The sequence below is a fragment of the Suricata suricatta genome, chromosome 12 (assembly GCF_006229205.1).
Source record: "Suricata suricatta isolate VVHF042 chromosome 12, meerkat_22Aug2017_6uvM2_HiC, whole genome shotgun sequence".
NCBI lineage: Eukaryota > Metazoa > Chordata > Mammalia > Carnivora > Herpestidae > Suricata > Suricata suricatta.
This window is the reverse complement of record NC_043711.1, coordinates 76,244,833-76,272,658: the sequence shown is the minus strand read 5'-3', so window position 1 is coordinate 76,272,658 and position 27,826 is coordinate 76,244,833. Positions and strand designations below refer to the sequence as shown.

The following is a 27,826-nucleotide window of genomic DNA, read 5'->3' as shown; positions in this document are numbered from 1 at the left end:
GATTTCTTCCAGCCCCAAGGAAAGCAACTCTCTTGAGATTCCTGAGGGTTCTGACTCCTGGGAATACAGTACATGATTCCCAAGCTGCCTCCCATTTTCTCCCTCCCGTAGCGCCTGCCAGGAAGGCACACCCCTCCTCCAGCCATCTCTAACAGAGCAAGAGACAGCACTCACAAGTGTACCCTGCTGCCCTTCCCCTGGGGACAGTCCTGCCCCAGCACGCTCCACCCAGGGAGCAGAGCCCGGGGCCAAGGAAGAAGCCATACTATGAAGAGGGTGGAAGAGGAGAGAGGAGAGGCATGAGTGGCCTGCAAGAGGAGGCAGGCAAGGACAGTTCTCTTCCTCCTCAGGCCAGCTCCATACCCAGCTAAGCTGGGGGCCGGGGGTGCGAGAGGGACATGCCAGAGCCCTGGCACCAATGAGGGGAGCACAATCCAATGGGAAAAGACATGAAACAAAAAAGGACAAAGTGGAAGAAGAGCCACATTAGAAGACTGTTTACAAGATTCAGGTGTGGGGAGTCAGAGGTGGCAGCAACGGGGCCTTGGGGAGACAAGCCCGGAGGATGAGCAGGGTTTCCCGGCTACTGGGGGGCCAAGCACAGGACAGTGAGCCAGCAGGCTCCAGGGGGAGCTCATCGTAGCGTGAGTGCAGGGCTTGGAGGCAGGCCAGGAAGGGCGTGCTGTGGGCCACAGGGCAAGGGGATACCTGAAGAGTGGGTGCAGTCAAATTTTTAAAGGTGAGTGGGGCTGCAGCCTGGAGGAAGAAGTGGTGTCAGCAGGAAGGCGGGGGCACAGTGGTGAGGAGGGCAGCTCTGGAGGCAGGGAAACCAACTGGGCATGAGCAGGGCAGTCAGGTCTGAACTAAAGGAAGCGGGACAGAGAAGGGCTGCCAGAGAGAACGAGCCCGCCTATTGGGGAACTGGAAGGGGCGAGAGAAAATCTCAGTTTCCAGCCTGCACACCTGGGTGGGAGGCAGGGCCATCCACCAAGAGAAGAAACACAGGGCTGGGGAGGTGGGCGCATGGGCCACTAGGACACACCCCCTGCCAACTCCAACCAGTCCTTCCATGCGGCCCGAGGTGAGTAGCGTTGCTCTATGCCTTAGGGGGCTCAGCATCCCACTTCAGCACCCCAATCTCACCTGCATCCAAACGTTGTCTGCAGCAAAGTCGTGATTCCCACGCAGAAGAAAATGGTCCCGATGAGCTGGCTGGTGGCCCACTGATCGTACCCCACGCACATGGCATCAGCCAGCAGAAAGGGCACAGCAATGGTGCCACTGAAGCAGGTCAGGTAGTGCTGTGGGCGACAGGAGGTGGTTGGGGGAAGTTTTTGGATTTTATGCTAACTTTGCCCCCTGTTAGAATATCTGGTTTTGGGCATACGTGCCCATCATGTGCCAAATCATCAATCTTTTCCAGCATTTCTCCTTTCTAATCCATTTTCCTGTCTTATTGCTCACCTGAATCCCGGCCTTCACAGAGCACTGGATCCAAGCACTGGTGAGGTTTTTATTTATACAACTCTTACTGGAAATATCTGCTTCTTTCAAGTGCTTTCTTAGCATTAATTGCTAAAATCCTAGGTCTTTTCTGCCTCTGATCTGGTGACACTAATTGTGTTGCATGGTGGCATTCCTGAAACAGATTCTAGTTCGTCACACTAGGTTTTTCTTCTTGGATTTGACCTGCCAATACTTCATGTGGACTTCTACATCAATATTATTGAGATAATTAATCTGCTTTTTAAAGTTTTTTAATTCTTTTAGGACTGTGGATTGACGTTACACAGGCTTCACTGCACAGGGTGTTTTCCGTCTCTTTCTAGGGTCTGGCATTATTTGACTACTATCAGCGAAGGGTTATGAACATATGGTAGCTGTGGGGATCCTCCAGAAAGAGCCCCTCCCCTCCTTCCTTGGGCCCCAGCCCCTACCCTGTCAGCCCCGGCGGGACATTCCTGGCACTCCCTGCTCACGGCCCTTCCTCCCAGAGGCCTGCTTATTCGGCTCCCATTTCTGTTCTGCAAGACTTCCTACTTTCCTTCCCAAGCCCCATACCTGCTCACATTTGCCAAAATGGGCTGCCTGAGGCCCCTGACGCTCAACTGTAGGACACTACGGGTGTTCCACGCAGGGAACAGAGCGTTCCTGTCCAGGACTTCACAGAACTGCCCACGAGCTCATGAGCACTGCATATAGTCAAGAGAGGCATGCCGCACACAGGGCTTCCCAATCCTAGACTGGGGCACACTTCTTCTAGGCACGTCTGTAACTTCCACATTTCCAAAAGTGAGTTTCCAGAACCTGATTCAGGATACTCAGCCCAAACTAAAGACCCTGTAGCTCCTTTGGCCGTGATTCCTCCTTTATCAGGCATCTTTCAATCCAGGTGACCAAGTGCTTTGATTCCCGTGCAGGAGATGAGGGCGGGCGGTGGGGGAGTGCTAGAAACCAGGCCAAGGCATCAGGTGCAGGCAGGTACAGCCCCACCTCCAGGAAACTACACCCGTGTGACTAATGGGATCGCTTTATCTCGGCATCGGAAATCCCTCAGGTTGAACAGCCCATTCCAACTTGAGAAAGGAAGAAAGGGAGGTGAGACCTCAGAGTCCAGGCTAAAACCACCAAGGCAAATACAGGCCAGGGGGCTAGGGGGAAAGGCTTCTGTTCTTCTCCAAAAGCCCCACTCCAGTCCCTAAGAGGGAAAAGGGGACGGAGAGAGGGAAGAGGGGAGGGAAACACCGAAGATGCAGGGGCCCTGTGTCAGCCCAGGTCACCTCCCATCCCCCCCTCCCCTGCTGGCCTGCCCAATCTGCAGCAGACCAAACCGCCTCTACCACAGCACTGCGTCCCTTCCTTTACAGACAAGAAAGAACCTCCCACGTATGTCCTGGCTGCACAGCACTTCTCAGGGTCACCCACATTTCATGGCAGCACGGACACGACTGGACTGCATGAGTAGGAATGAAGATGAAAACTTCTCTTCCCTCCCTCCCTGTATCTCCCCCTCTTTCTAGATCTCTACAGTCCTTGCTCCTTCCTCCCACATCGCTGTTCTTGTTCATTCCTTAAATGTTTCCCTTCCTTCGCTCCCTGGTTAACCTCCTCCTGTTCTTTTCTTCCTTTCACTACCTTGAACAGGTCTCAGGAATCATTCTTAAAAGAGTAATTTATAACAAAGTCGGCAATAGCAAAAACCGAAACTGAATTTTTAAAGGATCCAGACAGATGAGTCGGACATCTGCTGGTGGTCACATCCTAAGGGAAGGAACCACCTTACCTGCAACCCCAGAAATATGCACAGGTACCAAGGGGGGACGTCTTCTATGGTGTAAATCATGTCCGATCTCTGGGGGTCTAGACTGCCAGTGCTATCCAAGGTCTCGGCGAGAGAGCTCTGTGAGCGAGAGGGAGAAAAGGAATTATTTCACAAAAGCAAGGAGTAATAGCAACTCAGCTCAGTTTAGCCCACGGTTACTGAAAAACAACTCGGAAAACTGGTGGCCATTCTCTTGTGTAAAAATACGCCTTGGCTGCCTTTCATACAATGCTCAACCCACTCGGTTAGACAAGCTGTCCTCAGAGCTTGGGGGCTCAATAGCCCCTTCACCGACTCATCCCCAAGAGCACCCAGCTTGCTCAGAGCTTCTCCTCAAGCCTAGGGACCCCCTACATGGAGAGGGATGCTCCCAGGTTGAGCCCACAAAGTGATACCTTGGCACAGACAATCCTTGGGTGGTGCCCCAAAGGAAAAAAGGTTATGAAATGCTCACCATTTTGAAACAGCACTAATCTGACCCTTCTACCCCATCCCATCCCTGCCAGGAGAAAGATCTCTATACCTTAAAAACAAAACAAGTCCCAAGTTCTACACCCTCCTATCAAAACACTGCTGCTCAGACACAATGCTGAGTGAAAAGAACATAATTTAAAGTACACAGATAGAAGACTCCGATTTTGTTTAAAAAAAAAAAAAGACTAAACATTGCTTTATAGTTCGGGGGACAGTGGTTTTCCTTCTTCTCTTTCCTCTCCCCCCAACTCCCATTACTACAGTCTTTTTTTTTTTTTTTTACCTTTTTAAAACATTTTATTTATTTTTGTGAGACAGAGAGAGAGAGAGAGAGAGAGAGAGAGAGAGAGAGAGCGAGCGCTAGCATGAGCAGGGATGGGGCAGAGAGAAAGGGAGACACAGAATCTGAAACAGGCTCCAGGCTCTGAGCTATCAGCCCAGAGCCCGATGTGGGGCTCAAACCCACAAACTGTGAGATCATGACCTGAGCCAAAGTCGGATGCTTAACCGACTAAGCCACCCTGGCGTCCCACTACAGTCTTTAAAAATATTAGGTGCTGCATACTTTTTGAGCCAAAAACCTTCACCAAGACTGGACACATTAGGTTATAGTCTAGACATTTACAGTCAGTGTCTGCATTACTTCTGAGCTTAACAGAAAACTCAAGATAACCCCAAGTCCCCCACATACCCTTAAAACTGCGCTGTTTTGAAAAACTCTATGAAAGTTTCTTAGAATCCACAATGAGCATTTTTTTTTCAAATTATTTTGTACTTAAAAGAGTGCCTAACAGGAAACAAAATGAAAAGATATTCCACAAAAAAAGGTAAGGATGGAGGGCGACCTTCTGACTATACCAAGCCCTATGGGTGCCCTCTTGTCCATGGATATGGTCCACGAAGATGCGGGATCCTTGTTTGTCACTTGATCCCATGCAGAGGTGGACAGGGATTTGGGGCCAAATACTCTTGAAGGAAAGGACTGATACAGTTCAGCCTTACCTTCTAAAGCCTAAAAGTAAATGTCTGATGTAAGTTGACATTTGAGTTAATCCAAATGAGAACTGAGTATGACCTTTCAGAGAACTTTTTCTTCCATTCAAACAACAGACCCGGGCGGATTTGCATTCCTGAAGGAGTTAAAATGAACTATGTAGGTCTTCTAAAAACCTGTTGGTAGGGGCCGTAGAGAAAGTACATGTATATGAAAAATGTGGTACGTGATGATGTGCAGTACAAGATGTACTAGGACAGGTCTGGGCTGTCCAAACCCTCACACGTTTCAAAACACAGCTTGGTCCTTGCTTGGCAAGTGGGAGACAACCTGTGAGTTCTGGAAATGTGCTGCTCTTAAGAGTGTGTCCACTTTGAGCCTCGGGCTGCCCCAAATAGTTTGTGCTAACAATGTCATTTATGGTGGGGACGCTGAACCACATAGCATCAGTCTGGCCTTTGGAGGGGCTGGATGCTAAGGTCAGCCACGTGGGTGGGTCAGCCACAGCTAACATGAGTGGCCCCAATCAAAACATTGGATGCCAAGGCCTGAGTACACATCCCTGGTTGGCAACACTCCTTGAGAGTTGTCACACATTGTTTTGGGGAAAATTAAGTGCCGCCCACATGCTTCTACTGGGAGGAGGCCATGAAGAGCTTCAGTTCCTTGGACCTTGCCCTGTGCAGTCTTCCGCTGATTTTAATCTGTATCCTCTTACTGAAATCAACTGTAATTATGAGTTTAATAACTTTCCTGAATTCTGTGAGTCCATCTGGCTAATCCCTGAACCTGATTTGAGGACCCTCAACTCAGATTTTGTGGATCTGTGAACTCAGCTGACCATTTCGTTCACATGACACAATTATGGGTCATACAAAGGACAGCCCAGTGCCATCTTGTTACCCATGGCCTCGCAGGCAAGGGTGCTACTGCCCATAAAAACACAAAAAATATCTGAAAACAGAGTATATTAACACTACAATGAACAGATTTGAACAACCTATTACAATAATACTGTGAGCAGAAGTCTAGTGATTTCAAAACAACTAGTTTTAACTATAAAACAGATGAACAGAAATGAAAAGATTTCATTATCTGTCTTCCTTCGGGTCTTTCAGTAAAACATGTACACAGACACTCCATTTTTCTTAGTAATGGGAGTGGCTCTACAACTCAGAAATGGAACTAATATAAATGCCATGAGTGGTTTTAAGAGGATACAAAGTAGGGAACTGGATGGTCAAGGGGGTCAATTAACCCTGGAAGACCAAATGCCTTACTGTCCTCCCTTCCCCCCTGAGAGGAATGCGTTTGGCCACTGTGAGCTATGGTATCACACTCAGTCATCACTGAATGAAAACATGAACCGTTTAAAACACTGAAAAAAAAAAAAAACACTCCACAAGGTTTTTTTGATGACTACATTAACAGGTTAACAATGTCATTTTCAAAAGTCCTTTTCCATCTTATTCTATGGTCTGCAATAATCTAAAGAACTAGGAAATTATCTGCCCATCAAAGATTGGGAAACAGGAAACTCAGAACTCAACTTTCTGTTTAGAGCCTTCTTAAAATTGTTAATAACCTTTTCAACCTCTTCTATCCTTAATTACCAAGTCTAGCATTTTTGGGATCCATTGTGGTCTCCTTTTCTCTAGGAAACAATTTACGCTAGATCAGGAGTCAATAAACCTTTTCTGTAAGTGGTTATATAGTAAATATTTTATCATTTGTGGTCCGTATAGTTCTGTCATGACCCAACTCTGCCATTATAGGCAGAAGAGCCTTAAATGGTATGCAAACAGATGAGTATGGCTGTGTTCCAATAAAACTTTATTTATAAGAATAGGTATTGGGCCAGAAAAATACAGCGTGCTAATCCTTGCTATAGGGTTTCAAATTGATGATCATAAAGTTGTAGTTAATATTCTCCTTCACAATTCTTACGTCTCCTTTCACATTGCTAATGTGTATTTGTGCTTTCTCATTTTTTTCCTTAATCAGGTCCACCAATGATCAATTTCATTGGTCTTTCCAAGAAACAGCTTTTGAGTTCCAGTTAAATATGGTAGATTGATGACCTGTCGGTTCCTCTAACTCCTAAAAGCACACAGAGGAACCATCATACCACAAATTTACAAAGATGAAGTAAACAAGAACCGGAGAAATTAGGTCAACACATTGGTAGAATATGTAAGGCATCTGCATGAGCTGTGACCTACTGGGGAGCGGGAAGGAATCTAAAACCTTGGTGCTTCAAGAGGGAGAGTGTGAAGATGTGAGCTGGTTGACCCAAAGATGCCCAAACAGGTTCTAGGCTTGCAGACGCAGATCAGAGTGGGTAAGGGAAGAGGCTGGGTTTTAACGCCACAAGCCAACCAGATCCCCATGGCCAACTGCCATCCTCATCCTTCAAGATACAAAAATGTACTGTTTGAAGAGCATGAAGCAGAAAGACTTCAGACTCAGAAATACTACACGAGTTAAATGCAATACTGACAGTGGGTCCTCATCTCCTTCTGGAATGCCAGACGCCAGGTTACAGAAGCCAGGCTAACACCCACTGAAGGGACTCGACGATTCCTTTCTGGAGGGACTGATCAGCCCCAGAGACGAGATGCTAGTATCGTACATCCCACCGTGACAACCTGGTTACTGAGTGTCAAGGATCCCCAGAAGACAAAGTTCACTTGTCCACAATGATGCCACTTATATTTTTTATTTCCTCACATTCCAGAGACAATGAAGGAAGCCACCCAAATGAAGAACCAAAGAAAGAAAATAGGATCAGTGTAAAGAAAACAATTTTAAAAAAAGAGAGAAAGAAAGAAAACCAACTCTATATCCTCACAAAAATAAAAACATTTTAAGCCTGAGAGTAAAGAGATGCCATTTAAAAAGACTTAATTGGTAAATTAAGTCTGACTCTTGATTTCAGCTCAGGTCATGATTTCATGGTTCAGGAGCTGGAACCCCACATGGAACTCTGCACTGACAGCACAGAGCCTGCTTGGGGATATAGAATTGGTTTTCTTTTTTTCACACTCTCTCTCAAAATAAATAAACTTAAGTCAGAACAGAACAAAGAAAACACAAGATAGGAATTAATTGAAGAGATTTAAAAATTTCTAAGAACAAAAGGACACTGTTAGCAAATGAGAAAGATCCACCAAGTACTCAATGAACTAGGAAAAACTATTTGGATTTTTCAAAAGGCACTATACCACCAATGCTGCACAGATTAGGATATTTTGAAAATTCAATAAAATTCAACTGTAATAAAAATAGCGTTAAAATAGAAATTTAAGAACAAAGCGAAATAAAATAGGAGTTGGCAAAATGTGGATAGAACTTTTTTAAAAAAGAGAACAGAAAGTAGAAGTGGTAAGAACTTCTGACATCATGAATAAGAGAGTAAAGGTCACAGGGTAGAGATTTTGTTTTTTACAAAATCAAACAGTGTAAGAGAAAAAAAGATTAGAAATGACAGCCAGAGAAAGCAAACAAAGGAAATTCAAAACATCTATCATCAGAGCCCCCAAATAAGAAAACCCCCAAAACAGATTGAAACAAAAAATAAAGACAGAATTCAAGACAGCTTTACTAAGTAACAGGATCTTTAATGCTAAATACTCCAAGTGCCAGAAAAAACTGACCCAGAATGGTCAACTTCAAAACATACCTAAGTAAAGTTACTGAATATCAAAAATAAAGAATCCAAAAAACCGTAAAAAAGATCAAGATACTGATAAAAAGAAGAAAACAAGACAGACCTGGTATCTCCTCAGCCATAATCAACACCAGAAAATCAAAGAGTAGCAATAGTTAAGTTATGACTCAACTTTGTATCACACAATTCTTCAAACATACACAAAGTGAAAATATGGAATTTCCACCCCGTATCTCTCTCCAGTTTCAAAAATGTGTTCTTATTTTATCTATTCCAAGAGAACTACTAACTGCAGATACCTCAATTAAAGGGGAAGGGAGTGTTAAAGAGAAATCACAAGGACTGAAAGTTAAAAAGGTTTTTAACTTTAAAAATAAATCTCAACGTTAAGTTTATCTTCTATATAACGAACTCGGTGATAACTGCAACCACACAGCTGTTGCAACAACAGGCAAAAGATCCCGGTGCCAAGCCAGGTGGGGTATTCAAGTGGGGACACAGTGTAACTAGTTCACGGTGACCCTTTGCACATTTCGGCAATCTCTCACACTATTTTACATTATGTCCTCTCTTCCTCACAATGGCCCTGGAAGTCACATGTTGTCATAACTCCTTTTTGTAGGCGAGGCTTTGGAGACTCTGAGAGGCTGAGTGAGCAGCCCAGGATCTGAGCAGACCGGCTGTCCTCAAAGGCTGCATTTGCCACCACACTACATGGCCTCCGAGGGAGAAACAGAGTTGCTCTTTAGTAATACCAGAAATATCTGATTTTCTACAACGGTGATTAAGAAATTGCCCAACACCACGGCAACCACTTCACATGCTCCTGTAAACACATTTTATGGGGAATCTGTAAAACAACAAAATGCTATTTTAATGGGAACATCTAAATCTTTTACTTGAATTGACTTCATTTTGTTCCAAATGCCCTATGAACAAAGTCAATTCTTCAACATCCCTCACTAAAGAATCTCAAGGATACCGAGGTCAAGTTCAGAACATACTGGGTGTGGGTCCCAACACTATCTTACAGATTCATGGTTCTGTGGCTCAAGGCATTAACGTTCTGGTCCTTTCAGGAATAAATCTCTGTGAGCCCATTCCAAGATGGGTATCTTGTAGTAATACCATATTAACCAGCATTTACCATAAGAAGTTAAGTCAAGTTTTGTGTAACATAAGGGAACATATGACAACCAAGAGCTTGATAGAATTAGGAAAACAAGCATGAGTATGAGCACAGGTGAGACGATCCCCGCCCCCATCTCGCCTGCAAGCTGCAGTGTTCATTCACACACAGGTGTTCAGAGACAGCCTGTCACTGCCTTCTGAAAGCCAGATCCCAAAGGGCAGCACCCTCTGGTGTGAAGTTTTCTTTGCACAACTCAAGACAGCAGAAAACTTAAAATATTTCCTTCTCTTTTTCTCTAAAACAGAGATAGTGGGAGCACCTTTCTAATAGGGCTCTGGTAAGGACTGAATGTGACCCAGGGCTTAAAGCTTTCAGTCCAAGGTCTAGATCATTAGCACTACTCAATACACAGTAGCTCTTCTTCCTAAACTTGTCAGTTCACAAAACAAGAAAAATTGCCCGTGAAACAAGGAGATATTCTATCTCACTAGTATTCAAGGAAATACAAATGCATCAAAGTTTAGACAATGAAAAAGATTTTCAAACAGGTAAATGAATGTCTAGCATAAATGTGCTAATATAAATGATCCAGACATTTTTCCTGCTGACAGTTCACTAGCATCACTAGGAACCACTAGAGATGTTAAAAAGCCCGAGTGTTAATGCTCCTTGCTATGCATTTCAAAAGATGACACTGTTTATTGGATACTGGAGGAGGAAGTCTAAAATCATGACAGTCTATACCTGGGAAATTCTGGCGACTCTGATTAAGGGCCCAGAACCTGAGAACTGGATCCAGCCTAAGGAGTCTGTGAATTCAGAAGCACTCTGCTGCAAGATGTACCAATTGGATGCCGACACCCAAGCAGGCTGGGCGGTGGCTGCCCCCCCAGATCCAGCTCTGTGGCCTGTGCCTCAGCTGCAGACAGAGACACTGGCCAGCATGTCGACAGCAGCTACTCCAATCTCTGCACTCTGAGGAGCCGCTTAGAATCCAGAACCACAGGAATTTCAACAACTCAGCGTGAATCTAATTAGTCTCTACAAAATTCAGGATAGCTTAACCAAAAAGCAATATTGGTCAAAAAAGCCAAAAATGGGAAAAAAGAAACCATACACAGACACAAAACACTGATTATTCCAGAACTTCAATATAATTTCCTTTTTCTTTACCATTTTCGTGATTACACTGTACACCTGTGCTAATGCACAAGCTGGGTGCTATGTTCGCATGTATCAACTTTCTAGCGGTCCGTTTCTGAAGCATTAAGAGGCCGCTATGTAAAGTGCAATGCAGGGATCCCGGCCGGCTCCGTCAGCAAAGCATACAATTCTTGGTCTGTCTTGAGGTCGAGCCCCACAGTGGACACAGAGATTACTTTTTAAAAATACAATACAGTGGCTCTAGAAATGCAGAAACTGATTAAATTAGTGGATTTTCCCAATGAACGCCAAGTGTGCTTTAGAAGTCTACCAAATAAAACTCAAAAGAAATGGCAAAGTCTCAGCGCTGCAGTGTAAATAGGAAATACCCTTTTGTCAAACTCCTCGTGTGTTAGGCATAGTGACCAATACAACATGGAAAAAAGAAGTCAAGGCATCTGGATCCTCTTTGGGAAGGCCTCTTCTGGCCTCTGTGAAGAGGGTCACAGACTGACCTCAGGAAGATGGGATGGGGGGTGGGGGTAGTTTCTCCCCACCTCAACATGTGATTTCCGCCCCTCTGTTCGGTCCACACAAGCTACTGCTGGCTTCTCGTGTTATCTTGTTAACTGCAACAGAGTATGTAGCACGCACAGTGCTAAAAACTACACAGATCACTAGTTCACTTACTCCTCACAACATCCGAAGACAGATGCTGACAATTTTATTCCCGTTTTGGAGATGAGGCAACTGATGATGCCCAGAGACCTTAAGTAATTCCCTCAGGGTCCGGGTCACATGAGCACCCAGACTGAGTCCAGACTCACACTCTTCACACCTCCCTCAGCATCCTGGCTAAGGCTTTTAAAAGTAAGAACTTCTATATGGGTCTCACCTTAATTGCCATTAAGACAATGAAAAGTTTGTCACTTCTACTCCTCACCACCCCTTCTATTTCCATTACGAAGAGAGCACAGCCACTTGGGAGGGTGGAGACGAGTCTGGGGAAGGACAGCCACGTCCTGTGACAGGGAGGTGGCTGGGGCAAGGGAGTACCTTTTCTGCGATGCCGTTTTCGGTCGTGTAGATTGCCATGAGCTCGGTGTCTTCGTTGTCCTGTTCACCGCTGGACGTGGCACCTCCATTTATCACCACCTGAAGAGAAACACTTCATTTACAGGCTGTTTCAGCGCACACCGCCCTGCTGTGGGGAAACATTCTCCCCAAACACCTTGTGTAATTTTCACAACAGACGCAAGCTGGGTGTTTTTTGCCTACCAGCTCAGCCAACTTTGGAATTTTCTTCAAGGAAGCTCCTGAGAAGTACGCACCGCACCCGCAAGTGTTTCCCATGGAGGACAAATGGGTCATGGGTCCTTCGGGGAGAGGCGGAAGTGGAGCACCCCCAGAAGTCCAAGGAGCGGGGCCTGCAGCGGCCTCCAGGGCCAAGGGGGGCACAGCTGAGCGCAGGAGCTGCTGGCTCCGGACGGGTGGGAAGCAGCCTGGACTGCCTTGGTCAAGACCCTTTCCCAGGTCACCACGCGTACGATTCTGTGTGGCACTGCCAGGGGGAGCAGCTCAGGCACTGCTGATGGCCCAGTGTGCGGACAATCCCACCGTGGATGCGAAATAAACCAGCCCTCTGGTGTGTGCAGGCAGTAGCGTGTGGGGTGGCAGCCGTACTTGCCAACAAAATCTAGCTTCTGGGCCCTCAAGGTTAAGAGCCAGAATTCATCCTGACTGAGGAAGGAAGCTCCGGGGCACCTGCAGGCCACCACCCTTCATGCCTGCTCTGTGCAGTTCTGGCAGCCTGCTGCAGAGCCTTAAAATACTTGTACTGTTTTTTATTTAAAAATCTATTTGAGAGAGAGAGAGAAACAGAGAGAGACAGAGACAGTGCACATGCGAGCAGGGCAGAGGCAGGGGAGAGGAGGAGAGAGAATCCCAAGCAGGCTCTATGATGTCAGCACAAAGACCGATGCAGGGCTCGAATTCATGAACCAGATCATCACCTGACCCAAAATCATGAGTCAGACTCTCAACCGAGCCACCATGGAGCCCCAAGACATTTTTACTTTTTAGCCAGATGGTTCCATTTCTAGAAATCTAGTTTGAAACACTAATACTGAAAGTAACCGTATGTGTGAATGACAGAACTACATTTTGATTAAATTTTTAACACTTATTTTTGAGAGAGAGAGAGAGCAAGAGAGCAAGAGAGCAAAAGAGCAAGAGAGCACGCAGAGAGCAAGCTGGGGAGAAGCAGAGAGAGAGGGAGACACAGATTCCAAAGCAGGCTCCAGGCTCTGAGCTGTCAGCACAGAGTTGACATGGGACTCGAACTCATGAGCCCTGAGATCATGACCTGAGCCGAAGTCAGTCACTTAAGACACCCAGGTGCCCCAGCACAACATTTTTAAAATAAGAGAAAAAAGACAAAGTATAGAAAAAGTTTTAAATCTGGTATTGTAAAGTGTACTAAAGAGAAATAAACGGTGAGATGACATAAGAGAAGGTACAGTGTGACGTCTATAGCCCGCAAAAGCTGGGGCCAGTAATTACCTGCGAATCAATAAAAGAAACCACCCACTGGAAATGAGCAAATGACAGGTATATACAATTTACATTAAAAAACTTGAATATCTAAAACACATGAAAAGCTGTTTGACTCATTTAAATTCATAGAAATGAAAATTTTTTTTTAGTTTCATTTTTAACATAAACTAGGGGGTATTTTAAAAGATGAATCCAGTGTTGGCTAGGGTGTGGTTATCAAAGAGACTATGTTCTTGGTGGACTGGCCTTTGCAGAGGGTAACTTAGCACTGGAACTTAAAACAGGTATTTTCTTGGATCCAGTGACTGCACTCCTAGAAACATCCTCCAGAAATACCCATGCAAATGGTATGTGCGTTCAAGATTGATGATGCACTATTTTTAAAACGCCAAATCCCTGGAAACAACCTAAATGTTCATCAGAAAAAGAAAAAGATATTACAACCAATGGGGGACAAATAAAGATGAACATTATGGTATATCCATTTCAAAAATGTCATTATAAAGAAAATAATGAAAAAGCCATTAAAAAAGAAAAAAAATAAGCTGATGTACTGATAAGAACTTTGAAAAGAGCCAAAAAAACAGTAACCCTAGAATTATCACAATTATGTTAAAAATAATAACAACATCTTAATAACCTCCCTGTCTGAACACTTGGGAAAGGATCCAGAAAGGTCTCAAACCAACAACAGGAAGTTGCCCTGGGGACAAGGAGTAATGATGGGCACTTTTCATTTTTCACTCCTAATACTGCTTTACCATTTGGGTCTTTTATAAATGGCATGTATCTGTGTGTTATTTGTATACTGGTTTTTTATTTGTGTATTTGTATATTGCTTGATACTGGCACCCAGGGCACCTGGGTTGCTCAGTCAGTTAAGCTTCTGATTCTTGGTTTTGGCTCATAGTTCGTGAATTTGAGGCCTGAGCTGGGCTCTGCGCTGGCAGCATACAACCAGCTTGGGATTCTCTCCCTCCTCTCTTTGCCCTCCCTGCTCATGCTTGCAGTCCCACTCTCCTGCTCTCTCGCTCTTTATCAGAATAAATAAATAAAAAAAAGATGTCCACCAAAATATTAACCATGGTTGTGTTTAATCAGTAGGGCCATTTTGACCTTTTCCCCTTTAAATATTTTGGGAATTTCCTAGAATAAGGACATCTTTTTACAATAGGGAAGAAATTATAAAGACTATAGATCTAAGCAGCATAGCTTAGATTGAGGAGGTCCAAAGACATTTCAATACACTTACTTAAAAAAAATTTTTTTTAATCTTTATTTTTGAGAGAGACAGAGACAAAGCACGAGTGGGGAAGGGGCAGAGAAAGAGGGAGACCCAGAATCCGAAGCAGGTTCCAGGCTCTGAGCTGTCAGCACAGAGCCCAAAGCAGGGCTCAAACTCACAGACCGCGAGATCATAACCTGAGCCGAAGTTGGATGCTCAACTGACTGAGGCACCCAAGCACCCCAACAATCCACTCATTTTTATAGTAGAAGAAATCAGGCCAGTGAAAAACTTCTCATACAGATTAATAAGCCAAGTATGAGGCTACTTTTAAAGTATGCCAGAGATCTCAAATACCTCCTACATAATTTTTACAGGGCAGAGTTTTCTTATGGCTCTTCAAATATTTACCTTTAAAACTACCTCTTCAGGAATGCAATAGCTTTTTACCCAAATTAACTGGGGTTGTGGCATTTGTTCGGCTAGAAAACCAGCCACGGGCAACATAGACATTCCTAGCCAAGTTCAAGTCCACAACAGGAAACTCTTAACTATCAGAGCCTTGCTCCAAGTCCTATCACAGCAGTGCTCGGCCCACGGAGACGCCAAGAGGTACACACACTCGGGATGAACTCTCTTACAACAACAACGCTCAGTTACTAAGTCATCAGAGGAACCCAGATCTGACTGAAGGTCCCGCCCTGGCTGTAACTCACCCACATCTGCACTCATCGCCAGCCACCGTGGGGAGCCACTGCTCTATGGGGACAGGGCTTCAGGGTGATGAAAAGTTTTGGAGTAGACAGAGGTGATGGTTGCCCAACACCGCGAATGTATTAAATATCACTGAATTGTTCACTGTAAAATGGTTAATATTGTTAACCATTTGCGTGCATTTCACCTCAATGATTTTTTTTCAATCCGTATACTGGCCCCAAAGAGATTTTGGCAGGAGTTATCAACTCCCGTGCCTTTTCTGACTTATTCCAGACACACGCTCACACTGAGAGAAGTGCCATAAAATGTAAATGCTTCCCAGCCAGGGAACGGCTCACGCGTTCACTCGAGGAACTGTGCAAGCACTTGCTGTGCCAGGCAAGGTGGATGCGGTCCTGCTGGCCCCCGGAGGTGCCACCTGGAGTGGGTCCAGGCTTTAAGGAATTCTGACTCAACACAGGATCCAGCAGGGAGCCACGAAGCAGTGTCAAGCAGGACAGTGCCACAATCAGATGTGTCCTGTGGATGGCCACTCTGATGGCAGGGGGAGAGTGGAATAGCAATGTGTAGTAAAGGGCATGGCGACAGGACCAGAAGCAGACAAACCCTTTAGGAGGCTACTGCCGGGCACTAGAGATAGCTTGGCCGAGGCATTAACAGTGCTCTGGGAAAGGCAGTCTGGTTTGAGAGAGAGCAAGGATGTGGCCTAACGCCCCTGGGGACGGCCCCGACGGAAGCACAGCATGGCAGCTGCTTGGGTGGGTGCCTGGGAGACACCACTGCAGTACAGTGGACAACAGCCCAGCCCTGGACTGAATGTTGGGGACAGAGGGGCCAAGTGTCCAGGCCACCATCCGGTTCACTCAGCTGGCGGCTGCCTGGATGTGGCTCCTGGCCCACAGAGGCTTGAGCAGGGAGGGGTAGAGACACAGATCAGTACAAGAGCAGTGCTGGTATGCCATCCAAAGGGTAGGGGTTTCACAGAAGGCACACAGGAGGCTTGCTTTCCCAGGCCAGTGTGGGGTGTTGATTTAACTATAAATATCACTGACCTAAATAACCTAACCATGACTTCTAACACATTTCCACAGGTCAAGCCACCTCGGGACCTTGGAGCCCACCTTCCATCCCCACCAGCCTCCTGCTCCACGGCTGTACCGCCACCCACCATGTGCCAGGCTCCTCCTGCTCCAGCACTCCATTAAGGTCCTGGGGCAATGGGGACAAGCCTGGAAGGCAGCAGGCTCTGGAGCAAGCAGGAGATGAGCCAAGTTTCTTCTGAAGGGAGAGGCGAAATCAGCACCAGAGAGAGGCTGAGGCGACGGGGGGGCAGGGGGGTACACCAGGGCGCCCATCTGATCTGCTGTCCCCACTGAGTACGCATGCAGGAAATGACCCAACATTACTGAAAAAAATAAAACTACTGGTTTGTTTTACTGCTTTCCTTTGGTTTATTAAATTAGCTATTCTGATGATTAGCTAATTAGCTAATTATTAAATTAGCTATTCTGATGATCAGCTATTCTGATTTCCCATTTTTTTAATGGGAAATTAAAAAAAATCAAATGTTAAGATCTGTTCTTCAGGAAAGGCATGGACTTGTTTTTAAGGAAGAAAGGATTAAAAAATGTTGCTGATACTGTTAAAGGTTCACATTTTTGAATCTCTAAATATTATTTCAACTGGGAAATAAAACATGACTTGGAAATCTCAAATGCAGTCAGGTTTTCTTTTGTGTTATTAATAGCATGGCAGATAAAGGGGATCTGGATCTTTCATCTCAGGAAACTGATCTAGTTTTTATTTTTTAAAAATCAAATTATTTTTGGAAACGAGATGTCCTTTCTCTCCCCAAAACTATTTTAAACCAGACTCAATGGCTTTAAATTTTTTTCTGCTGAACCAATATTGTATAATCACTCCATCAGCTGTGATTTAAGCGGGTTTTCTCTGCCTGCATTTGTCCAGCTGAAGCCTTGTTCTCCACCTGCGGGGCGCATGTAGTCTGTGGTAGGAGAGTGAGTCTGATAATGAGGTCTTTTTTACTCAAGTGTAAGAAAATATCTCTAGTAAACAAAGACAATAATGCTAAAGTCCTTGTTTGTAAACAGCAGTCCCAAGATGACCAAACATACAGGAAGCAGGAGAGACAGGAGCAATAGTTTCAACCAATAGTGAATGAGCCTGTATTACTCACAGAGACGTCACAGGGCATCAGCAGCTGTGGACAACCATCAGCTGAAGCATACAAGGACCTGGGAAACCCTGTGCCTCTGAGCAGAGGCTCAGAAATAGGTATCGCCTATTTGGGGTCTTGTGTAAATCACCCACGACTATCGTGTGTTCAGTAGCTAAGTGAGACATTATATACTTAATTCGCTTTCAGAGTGATAATGAAGTATCCCAAAGTAACTATTTTCTATTAAGGTAGCACTATTCTTACCCTCCTATACATACACGCACAAACACACACACGCACATAACACATGATTATTTCCTCTAATTTCCATATCTACCCTACAATTAAAATGTGTTTAAAGAATAGAGATATCAAGGTGTCAAGGGGCACCTGGGTGGCTCTGTCAGTTAAGTGTCTGATTTCTGATGTCATGAGCTCAGGTCATGATCTCACGGTTCCTGAATTCAAGCCCCGCCTGCTTGGGATTCTCTCCCACCTCTCTCTTTCTGTCCCTACCCAGCTCACGCTCGCTCGCGCTCTAAATAAATAAATAAATAAATAAATAAATAAATAAACAAACTTAAAAAAAAGAATAGAGACATCAAGATTAGTGTTTCTCAGCCTTTAAGCCAAACCTCTTTTAAATGAACATAAAAATCTTCCACCTACTTTCAATATTATTTGAAATTTCAAAATTAACTACTATTAAAAAAAATTAACTACTATTAAAGTTAGTATAATACAACACATGCTAGTCTCCAGAGTTTGTCGATCTTAGATTATGATACTCCAAAATATAGCTGATAGAACACTTGAAATCCTAAAGTTGTCTGAGGCAGCAAAGCCCCTAACCTTGTTTTCATTACTTCCTCAAATATGGCGGCCCCTAGGACATTCCTGACGACCACATGCAAGTGAAACCACCTAGAGCCCCTACTGCAACCTCCTTCACTTGCACTGCCAGCCGGGTCTTTAGGTCAGCCTCCTGACTTCCTCGAGCCTTCTCCAGGGGGCACCTGCAGCTGCAACAGCCAAAGTACCTTGGGAGTTCCAGGTCCCATCTGTCCCCCAGCACAACTTGTCCTTCAGGAGGCGCCAGAGGTGCCTTGCTTCTCCCGGATTCCAGCACCTATCCCAGAGTACTCGGTGGGCTGCCGTGCCTGTCACCTGTCACCAGCCCACAAAGAAAACCCTCTGTGCTCCTCCTCCCACACATCCCATGACGACAGTGATAGAGAAGCTGACATTTGCTGGGCACAGATTCATACCGATACTGGGCTGGGCACTTCCCTTCAAGTGAACATCCTCCCTTCAAGGAGAGATTTACAGGGGCGCCTGGGTGGCTCAGTGGGTTAAGCGGCTGACTCAGTTCAAGTCATGATCTCACAGCTCATGATTCGAGTCCCGCACTGAGCTCTGCGCAGACAGCTCAGAGCCTAGAGCCTGCTTCGGATTCTGTGTCTCCCTTTCTGCCCCTCTTGCACTCATGCTCTGTCTGTCTCTGTCTCTCAAAAATAAACAAACACTTAAAAAAATTTTTATATGAGATTTACAAAAAGTTTTAGCTGGAGGTGTCTCCGTGAACCCCCATCCTCAAATGGATTCTAGAACAGACAGATCCCAAGGGCACCTGGCAGGTTACAGCACTCTACCTGAACAGCCGATGTCTGACATTCTTCCTGGGTGTCACATTTTATAGATAATAAGGTAAATCCTCTGATACATGAAGAATACGTAAGGGATATACACCAACAAGAAAAGGATCAATAACCCAACAGGGAAATAAGGAAATATAAATGGCTCCTGGACATTTGAAAACCACCTCACTCAAAAAACAAAAACAAACAAACAAACCTATAACAGAACCCTCTTCCCATCTAGTAAATCGGCCATTCCACTGGCAAGCACGCAGGAAACAGGCCCTCACACCCTACTGATACAGAGGAAATGACCTTAACAGAGGGCACCTGGTAGTACCCATCGACTCACCCGGGCAGGCACACAGCCGCTGCCCCCACAGTCCCATTCTTGGAAACGATCATTCTATCACATCTCAGTGCAATGACTTATGTGCAAGATTAGTCACTGTAGTGCTAACTGTAATCATGAAACATTAGAAACAATCTAGATGCCTGTCAACAGGAAATAGTTAAATAAATTATGCTGCATCCACACCATAGACTGCTCTGCAGGTATACAAAGAATGAGGGTGGGGTGCCCAGCTGGCTGTCAGTTAAGTGTATGATCCCCCAGTTTGGGCTCAGGTCATCTTCGTACAGTTGTGAGATCGAGCCCCGTGTTGGGCTCTGCCCTAACCGAGCCTGCTTGGGATTCTCCCTCTCCCCAACCCATGTTCTTTCTCTCTCAAAATAAACAAACAAAAAAAGAATGAGGGTGCTCTTTATGTTCAGACACAAATGCATATATTACGTCAATCCATGACGTATCAGTAAAGGAAAAATCAAGAGCAGAGCTATAGACAGGTATTTTGATATACACACATGTATGTGTGTAAAAGGGAGACAGAGAATGCATGTTTATATATTCACAAACTACTTCTGGAAAGGAGTGTGTGGGTATATGCAAAACCAGGCCAGAGACTTTTCACTCTATACCCTCTGTCCACTTAAATTATGAATCGTGTAAATCTATTACCTACTGCCTACAACATGCCAATTCAGAACTCGAGCTCCCTTTGAGGAACAATAAACAAAACTATGGTACATCTAGCAAGTTAAATACCAGGCTGCTGCTAAGGAGGAGACGACAAATCCATTTGTACTTTTTGGGAAAGAAGCCGAGGACGTCCTGCTAAATGCAAGGAAGCAGGGTGCACAAAGGTCTGCACAGTACCAGCCTGTGTGCACATGCACACACAATGAAAGACGTGCACTTTCTGCTTTACGACCATGCATGCAGGGCATGGGATCTTTTCCAGACCTTCACCACCGTTTCCAGTGTGAGAGCAGGACCCCTTCCATCTGGGCTACTATGAACATGGCCACAGGGTAATCCTTCAGTGAGATGAGGGAGACTCTTTCTCCATCCCATCTTAGGGCAACTTCCAATGTTTTGGCTAAAGACGCTTTGGCAAGCATTTTCACGTTTTAGCTACACTAACCACCAGTTTCTCCTTGTTGTCTTACTTATTGCACACCTACTATGTGCCACGTCACCATGTCAATAAATTTACACTTATTTCATTTAACCCTTGTAACAAACGAGATAGCTGTGGTTTTTATTCCCATTTCAGAGATGAGAAAACCGATGCTTAGAGAGCTTAAGTAATTTCCTCAGGCTCTGAGTCATATTTGTAATGTAGACTTACTCCAGACCTTAAGTTCTTCCCTCCAAGACCCTGGCTGAAGCCTTTAAAAATAAAAAGATAGGGGTGCCTGGGTGGCTCAGTCAGCTGAGCGTACGACTTTGGGTCAGGTCCTGATCTCACAGTTCATGAGTTTGAGCCCCACACTGGGCTCTGTGCAGTCAGCATGGAGCCTGCTTGGGATCCTCTGTCTCCCTCTCTCTTTGCCCCTCCCCTGCTCAGTAGCTTCCTCTCTCAAAAATAAATAAATATTTAAAAAAAATTTTTTTTAGTAAAAAAATAAAAATACCCAGATCATCATTCCCCATTGGGTCCTCCACCCCCACCTTCTGTGGCCCCTGTGCTTGTTTGGGCCCTAACAGAAGCCCTGACAGAGCAGCCGGGAAGCACGGTTTCCCACAGCCAGTTAGACCTGTGTAAGAGTCAGTGCGTGTGTCTGTCTCAGATCCACTACCTGCCCATCTGCCCATCTTGGGTTTTAGGAACACAGTGGGGATACAGGACAGACGTGGGGCGAACATTTCTTAGCTGCCTACTGTGTGCGTGGTCTGATGCTGATATGCACTATCTCATTTACTTCTCAAACACCCCAGATCCAGACCAGGAGGCTGTGGCTATCGGCAGTGACAGACAGCTCTGGCTGGAGCACTACCGGCTCACCCTCCACTCCTGAGAGGTGCTCTCTGGTCCAGGCATTTTCTCTACAACGTTAACTTCCATCTTTTTTTTATTTACTTTTTTAATGTTTATTTGTTTTTAAGAGGGAGAGAAAGAACTTGATAAAAGAACCCCCAAATATTTGTTTCAAATCTCTAAAAAGAACACACCAAAATACCATATTGTTTTTCTGGCTGATGGGATTCTGAATGATTTGATTTTCCCTCATATCATTCCATAGTTTCTAAACGTCCCACACTGAACATTACTTCTTTTGTAAATGAAGAAGTTATACAAACAATGAAACAATGACAAAAGAAACAGATGTGAACTATAAAAAATTATATAGTAAAAGAACACATCAATTGTCTTGCTACTTCCATTTTACTCAATCCCCACTTTGTGCCACGAAGCCTGGGGAGAAAGGTGGGTGCTTTAGAACATGTAAATGCGTATCTTCTGTCCCCAGTACTATGTCCATCCTAACAGGAAATAAGCTTTTTCTGCCAACAGAATTCTGGACCTAGATTATGGTAACAAAATCAATCTGAAATACCTAACGTGCAATTGTTAAAGCCTAGAAGCCTGCCTACCTAGCCTAGGTAAATACAGTTTAGGGTTGAATGGAGAATCTAGAGGTAGGGGGTTCAGGAGGTATAAACACTAGAAGAAAAAGAAATATCAAATAGTCAAGGAATGCAAAAGATGAGCAGGAATGACAATCTGGGCTTGGAAAGAACAAGGCTGGGAGACCAGTTGGAGGCTGACGTGAGGACCCAAGAATCCAATGGCCGCTGCCATGGCGCTAACGGTGAGGGGGCCTGAGTGGGTGGGGACACAGGAAGCTTGGGCAACTACTTTTGTTGTACTCCCAACCCATCTGGTAAAGCTCGGAGCACAAAGCAAGCATCGATTAAGAGCAGAATGGACAAGATGTGCTTTATGGCTCAGATTCTGTGGATCTGGTCTCACACAAAAGAGACGATAGTCAGCCAAATGCTTGTCAACTTTGTAAACCTGTTCTAGGAAGTGACTACACCAATTCTGTTATTTTGTGATCATTTATACCAAACTATGTCCCAACTACTAGATGGACTACTTTTTTTTATTACTAACATCTCTCATCTAAAACTACCAAAGCTCTATTTGAATTAAAACCTGAAATATCAAATACTATCTGAAACCTCAAAACCAGAGCATAAAAACTGATTTTTAATGGGGCACCTGGCTGGCTCAGTCAATGGAACACACGACTCTTGATCTCAGGGTTGTGAGTTCAAGCCCCATGCTGGCTGAACAGATTAATTAAAAATCTTTAAAATTAATTATTTTAAGAACACAAACTCTAGAAAGAAAGAAGGGAGGGGTGCCAGGCTGGCTCAGTCGAGTAAGCACCCAACTTCGGAGCAGGTCATGATCTCGCAATTCGTGGGTTTGTGCCCCACAGAAAGCTCTGTGCTAACAGCTCGGAGCCTGAAGTCTGTTTGAGATCCTCTGTCTCCCAGTCTCTCTGCCCTTCCCCCACGCGCACTCTGTCTCTGTCTCTCTGTCAAAAATAAATACCGAAGAAAGAAGGGAAAGAATCTCTCAAGCCATGCATCAAAACCACTTGTAATCCATCTTTTCAGTCTTTTTATTTGAAAGCATATACCAGCATCTCCTGTTGTAAAAAATTTTTCCAACTGATAGACTTTAAACAGCAAGTTCCGCTGCTGATCTTGGCTGTTCAATTTTGACCTGTCAAGAGCATCCCTTCCCTTACATTGGCCACTCTGCGGTAGATTCAAGCTCTTATCTTACAGAAGGAGAGGAATTTAACCAACTCTCTGGGAATCGCAGCATCCTCTGACTGTTCTCAGAAATCTCACACACTCTCGATCCCAAACCTAATTATTCTTTGGAAAGAGAACATTTCCCAAGACAACTATTACTACCATCCAGCTGAGACTTAACAGTTTTAAGAGCAAACAACTCCAAGCCCTCTATTTAGAAAAGCGTAAGAGACCCCACGGCACCTGGCATTAAAGTCACGAGAACAAGGATGTTTCAGAAGTTTCCATGCTTGGTTTTTTAACTAGACCTATTAGCACCAAAAACTCTGGTGCCTTCTTTTCAGTGCTGAGGAGGAACCTGTTCAAATCTGCCAGCACTGAACCAGTGGCCTGTACAAGTCAGAGTTGCCAGCACATGGCTTCTTTACCCCCTCTTCCCTCTGTGTGCCTTCTCTTAAAGAAGAAAAAGCAAGAGGGGCACCTGAGTGGCTCAGTCAGTTGAGTGCGCGACTTCGGCTCAGGTCATGATCTTATGGTTGGTGGGTTCGAGCCCCGCATTGGGCTCTGTGCTGATCACTAGCACAGAGCCTGGAGCCTGTTCCAGATTCTGTGTCTCTTTCTCTCTCTGCCCCCCCCCTGTTGACACTCTGTCTCTCTCTATCAAAAATAAATAAATGTAAAAAAAAAAATTTTTTTTTTTTAAAGAAAAAGCAAGAGATGGGAAGGGAAATAGTAGGAAGGAGAGGAAAGGGACAGGAAAGAGGAACATGGCCCTCCCCAACCAGCACATCCGGCTGGACCAGGGCCCCTTCTCTGACTTCTGTGTAACAACCTCCTTTTTCTCTTTACAGACCTTCTCCTGATCTATCACCTTCTTCTACTTCAACTTTTAAGTTTAAACTTTCCCTTGTTTACCTATAACTTGACAGACAAGGACAAGCTTTACTGATGCCGATAAAATGCCTCAGATCAGCGGCAAACAGAGAAATCTGTTTCTCTGGTTTGCTGGATTACGGAAGTGGTCAAATCTGGCAGAAGCATAAATTTACAGGAAGAGAACAATTCATTTGTATTAACTATAGAAGGTGGGAGAGAGGGGACCCAACTATATTTTCTGATCAATTCCATAACCTTCCCATTCAAAATTACTTTCTCTTTTAAATGCTTTGCTGAATTCGCCACATTTCCTAACGTGAACAGGCATTCCTTTTACACTCAGAGCAGGGTTTCTTGTGTCTTAGTCTACTCATAAAGATGACTTTTCAAAAAGTTTCTCTGAAAGAGCTGAAATGTCTTCAGCTATTTCATATACCTATGTTTGGTTGTTACCAAGGTGATCTACTCTTGGCACCCACAAGAGGAGACCCCAATATTCTCACAGAGACTATTAGAAAAGGCAGAAGACATCAAACCTTAAGGAACCTTAAACACTTTTGCCAGCTGTGAACTTGGCACTGGAACATTAACGTGCTCAAACAACGGGCTGTATGACCGGAGGGCCTCTGCCAACATGAAGTTCCCGCTACTGACTTGGTTTCCCCGGACACCCCCCAGGTTCAGAGGACACAAGAGATACCGACACAAGAAAACTGCAGAGCAAACACATGACCTTTCCCTGGCTGGTGTCCTTAGGGTTCAAGTCTCTTTGCTGTTTTCTGGTTCTAATTTCTTGCCCTGTGGAATTCACCCATATTACACATTTCCTAGTGGCCTTTAAAAGCATACAAATTTTCCTAACAAGATTCCTGTGGGTAAGGAGATCTTTTGTTATGTTTCTACTATTTAATATCAATTCTAATCACACGATCTAACTTCTGTGAACACCAGGGCTTTGCAAGTCTCTGGGTCTTACAGTGACCTATTCATTATTCATTCATAGGAGACCGACATACTGAGCCTTCATACCGACATTCCTTCACCTCTGCTCCCACCAGAGCATCAGCTATGGCAGTTCAATCCCCACCCACCCCATCTCTTTCCTTAAAAGCATTCCCGAGAACATCTGTTTGAATCAGAAGATAATCCACCACACCTGTCAGTACCACTGACGTGCAGCTTCTGCCTTCCTCCCTGGCTGTGAACCACCTGGAGCCAAGAGCCCAAGTGATCCAACTGATAGTTTACCTAACGCACTGTGTGAACTGTACACTTCAGACAAAGCCGTGTACTCCACCTTCCCATAGAACTATCAGGAGAGTTCCAGAACCACCATTAGTGCTCAGGTTGTCATTCTATGAATTTAGTATCCGAGACCTTCTGGGCCAAAAGAGGAACAGGGAGACACAGATGTACATCCCAAGAGCAGAGAGCCAGTGACCCAAATAATCCTACCAGTTGGACAGTGGAAAAAGAACAGCTCTGACCTGGCCCCCTACACCCATCCTGTTAACAAGCAAATCATGCAAAATGGTCTTTTATCTTACTTCCCGTTTTCTTAGGCAGCAATTTCACTAGTAATTAAATATAGGCAATACAGCTTTCCTCCCCATGAACTATTTCTTTATCAACATTTCTTTAACAGTCCTCATTTGACTTTTGTTTTCATCCATTTTCCTTCTGCCGCTTTGCCTTCTGCTTTCTCACAGGCTCTGCAGAAGCTCATGTGAACACACTTCCCGACATCCCTGCTTCCAAGTCATGCCTGTGGTTCATGTACCGACCCTTCACGGCCTTTCCCCCCTGCCGCCTTTCTCTCCTCCAGGCAGCGTGAGTCCATGATGACAACTCTATTTCTCCTCTTTTTCATCCCCATTTTTGATACTCACTTCGATAGCTCAATATAGGTAAAAATTCTCTAAGTTCCCTAATGAAACTGCTAGAGTGTTAAGATGACCTATATTCATATTACATTTATCCAACTACATATTATGTCCACATTCTCAGCTCCCACATACTTGCAGGAATTCGTCGTGAAGATGGATGTGGAAAACTAATGCTCTGAGGAACACTCCCTTCCCACCTCCACTCCTATGAAGAACGGTAGAGGGGGCACCTGGGCGGCTCAGTCAGTTAAGTGCTGACTTTAGTTCAGGTCACGATCTCGCAGGTTTGTGAGTTTAAGCCCTGAGTCGGGCTCTGTGCTGACAGCTCAGAGCCTGGAGCCTGCTTCGGATTCTGTGTCTCCCCCTCTCTCTGCCCCTCCCCCATTTGCACGCTCTTGCTCTCTCAAAAATAAACATTAAAAAAAACTTAAAGAATGGTAGAGGGAAAACCCCCAAAACAGACAAACCTTTCTGTAATAAGAAATATAAAAAGCAACAAAAAGGCTGACACTGGACCAGAGCAGGCTCTGAGCCCAGTAGACCTCAGGAACCCCACAGCTCCAGCAAGGAGACAGGGCTCCAGAGCCAACACCCAAGGGGGAAAAGAACCAGGTCCAATGCTCAAAGCCAGGACCCAGCAGGTCATGTCATGGTGGGCACCCCTGAGGGAGACATAAGACCTGGTTCTGGACTGGATCCAGGATGGGAGAGTGCAAAACCATAGCAACAGAAGTGCAGGGTGGCAGGGAGAGGGAAGAGGGAAGAAAATCTCAAGAGAAACACTCAGAGAAGGATTTCACACCAAATGAAAAGAGAACAACTGGAGAGTTACTTTAAAATAAGTACATTAGGGTCCTCGGTGGTTTAAATACACATTTTTAAACAACACAAACACTTACACACAAGAAATTAAGAACCAAAAATAGGCAGGAATGAACCAAACAGAAATCTCAGAAATAAGAACTATAATCAATGCAACAAAAATTCAACATAAACACATGACACAAGGAACTAGTAAACTGGAAAATAATACTGAGGAAATCCATCCAGAATTATCACCAGGAAAAGATATCCAAACCTTGAGAGTGTAGTTAGAGAGAAACACAGACTGACTGGAAAGCTCTACTGTGTGATTAACAGAAGTTCATCCAAGAGTTGAGAACAAGATACAGTTATTTTCAGACGTATAATGACAAAGGCGGTGACTGTTCACAGACCCACAGTGTTTTTTTGTTTGGTTTTGTTTTTGTTGTTGTTGGTTTTAAAGAGAAGTGAGCAAAGAGGGAGGGAGAGGGGGATAGACAGGGGAACAAATAGGAAAATGGACAACAAATGCGTGGACATCAAGAGGGAGGGAGAGGGGGATAGACAGGGGAACAAATAGGAAAATGGACAACAAATGCAGAGCATCAAAATCGGAACATGAAAGTAAGTCCACGTAATCTCTTGACCGTAACAACAGGTGGGTGTGAGGCAAAGGCAAGCTCCGCCTCTTTTCTCTCACACAGAGCCTGAGGGCGAGTGGTCGGCTGGGGAGGCAAATCAATAATCAGGCACGAAACCCTCCTTTTCATTTTTCAAAGATGATCAGATTTAAACGTGAAAAAACAACTTGCCTCATTCTCTAGAAAGCTTGAGTCAAATCTAAGCCTTCAACACAGCAGCAGATACAGTTTAAAATTGTCACTTTATAGGAAGACAGAAAACAGTGATTCGAGGTGTAAAATCATTGGGACATCTCTGAATTAACAGGGTTAAAAAAAAAAAACAAATCAAAATGTGAATGCAAGTCGGGTCAATCAATGTGCATGTTCACATCTTTCTTCCTGAGTGAATGCCACAGTGAGACAAATTCCAGGACCATTCAGTAAGGAATCCTAGAATAAGGTATTTTCTCA

General features: G+C 44.7%; 1 protein-coding gene across 3 annotated transcripts in view; it reads right to left on the bottom strand.

The window, feature by feature from the left end:
- Window positions 1-27,826, bottom strand: part of SLC23A2 (solute carrier family 23 member 2) — a 104,052-nt gene that overhangs the window by 44,327 nt on the left and 31,899 nt on the right. For 2 of the 3 annotated variants that reach the window (XM_029915827.1, XM_029915828.1), the window contains exons 4-6: window positions 11,792-11,890; window positions 3,284-3,400; window positions 1,144-1,301 (exon numbers count right to left, since the gene is read on the bottom strand). In XM_029915827.1, the coding sequence (XP_029771687.1) occupies window positions 1,144-1,301; window positions 3,284-3,400; window positions 11,792-11,890 (374 nt within the window). Of the gene's footprint in view, window positions 1-1,143; window positions 1,302-3,283; window positions 3,401-11,791; window positions 11,891-27,826 lie in introns of those variants that run through there. The other variant, XM_029915829.1, reaches the window with a different exon arrangement.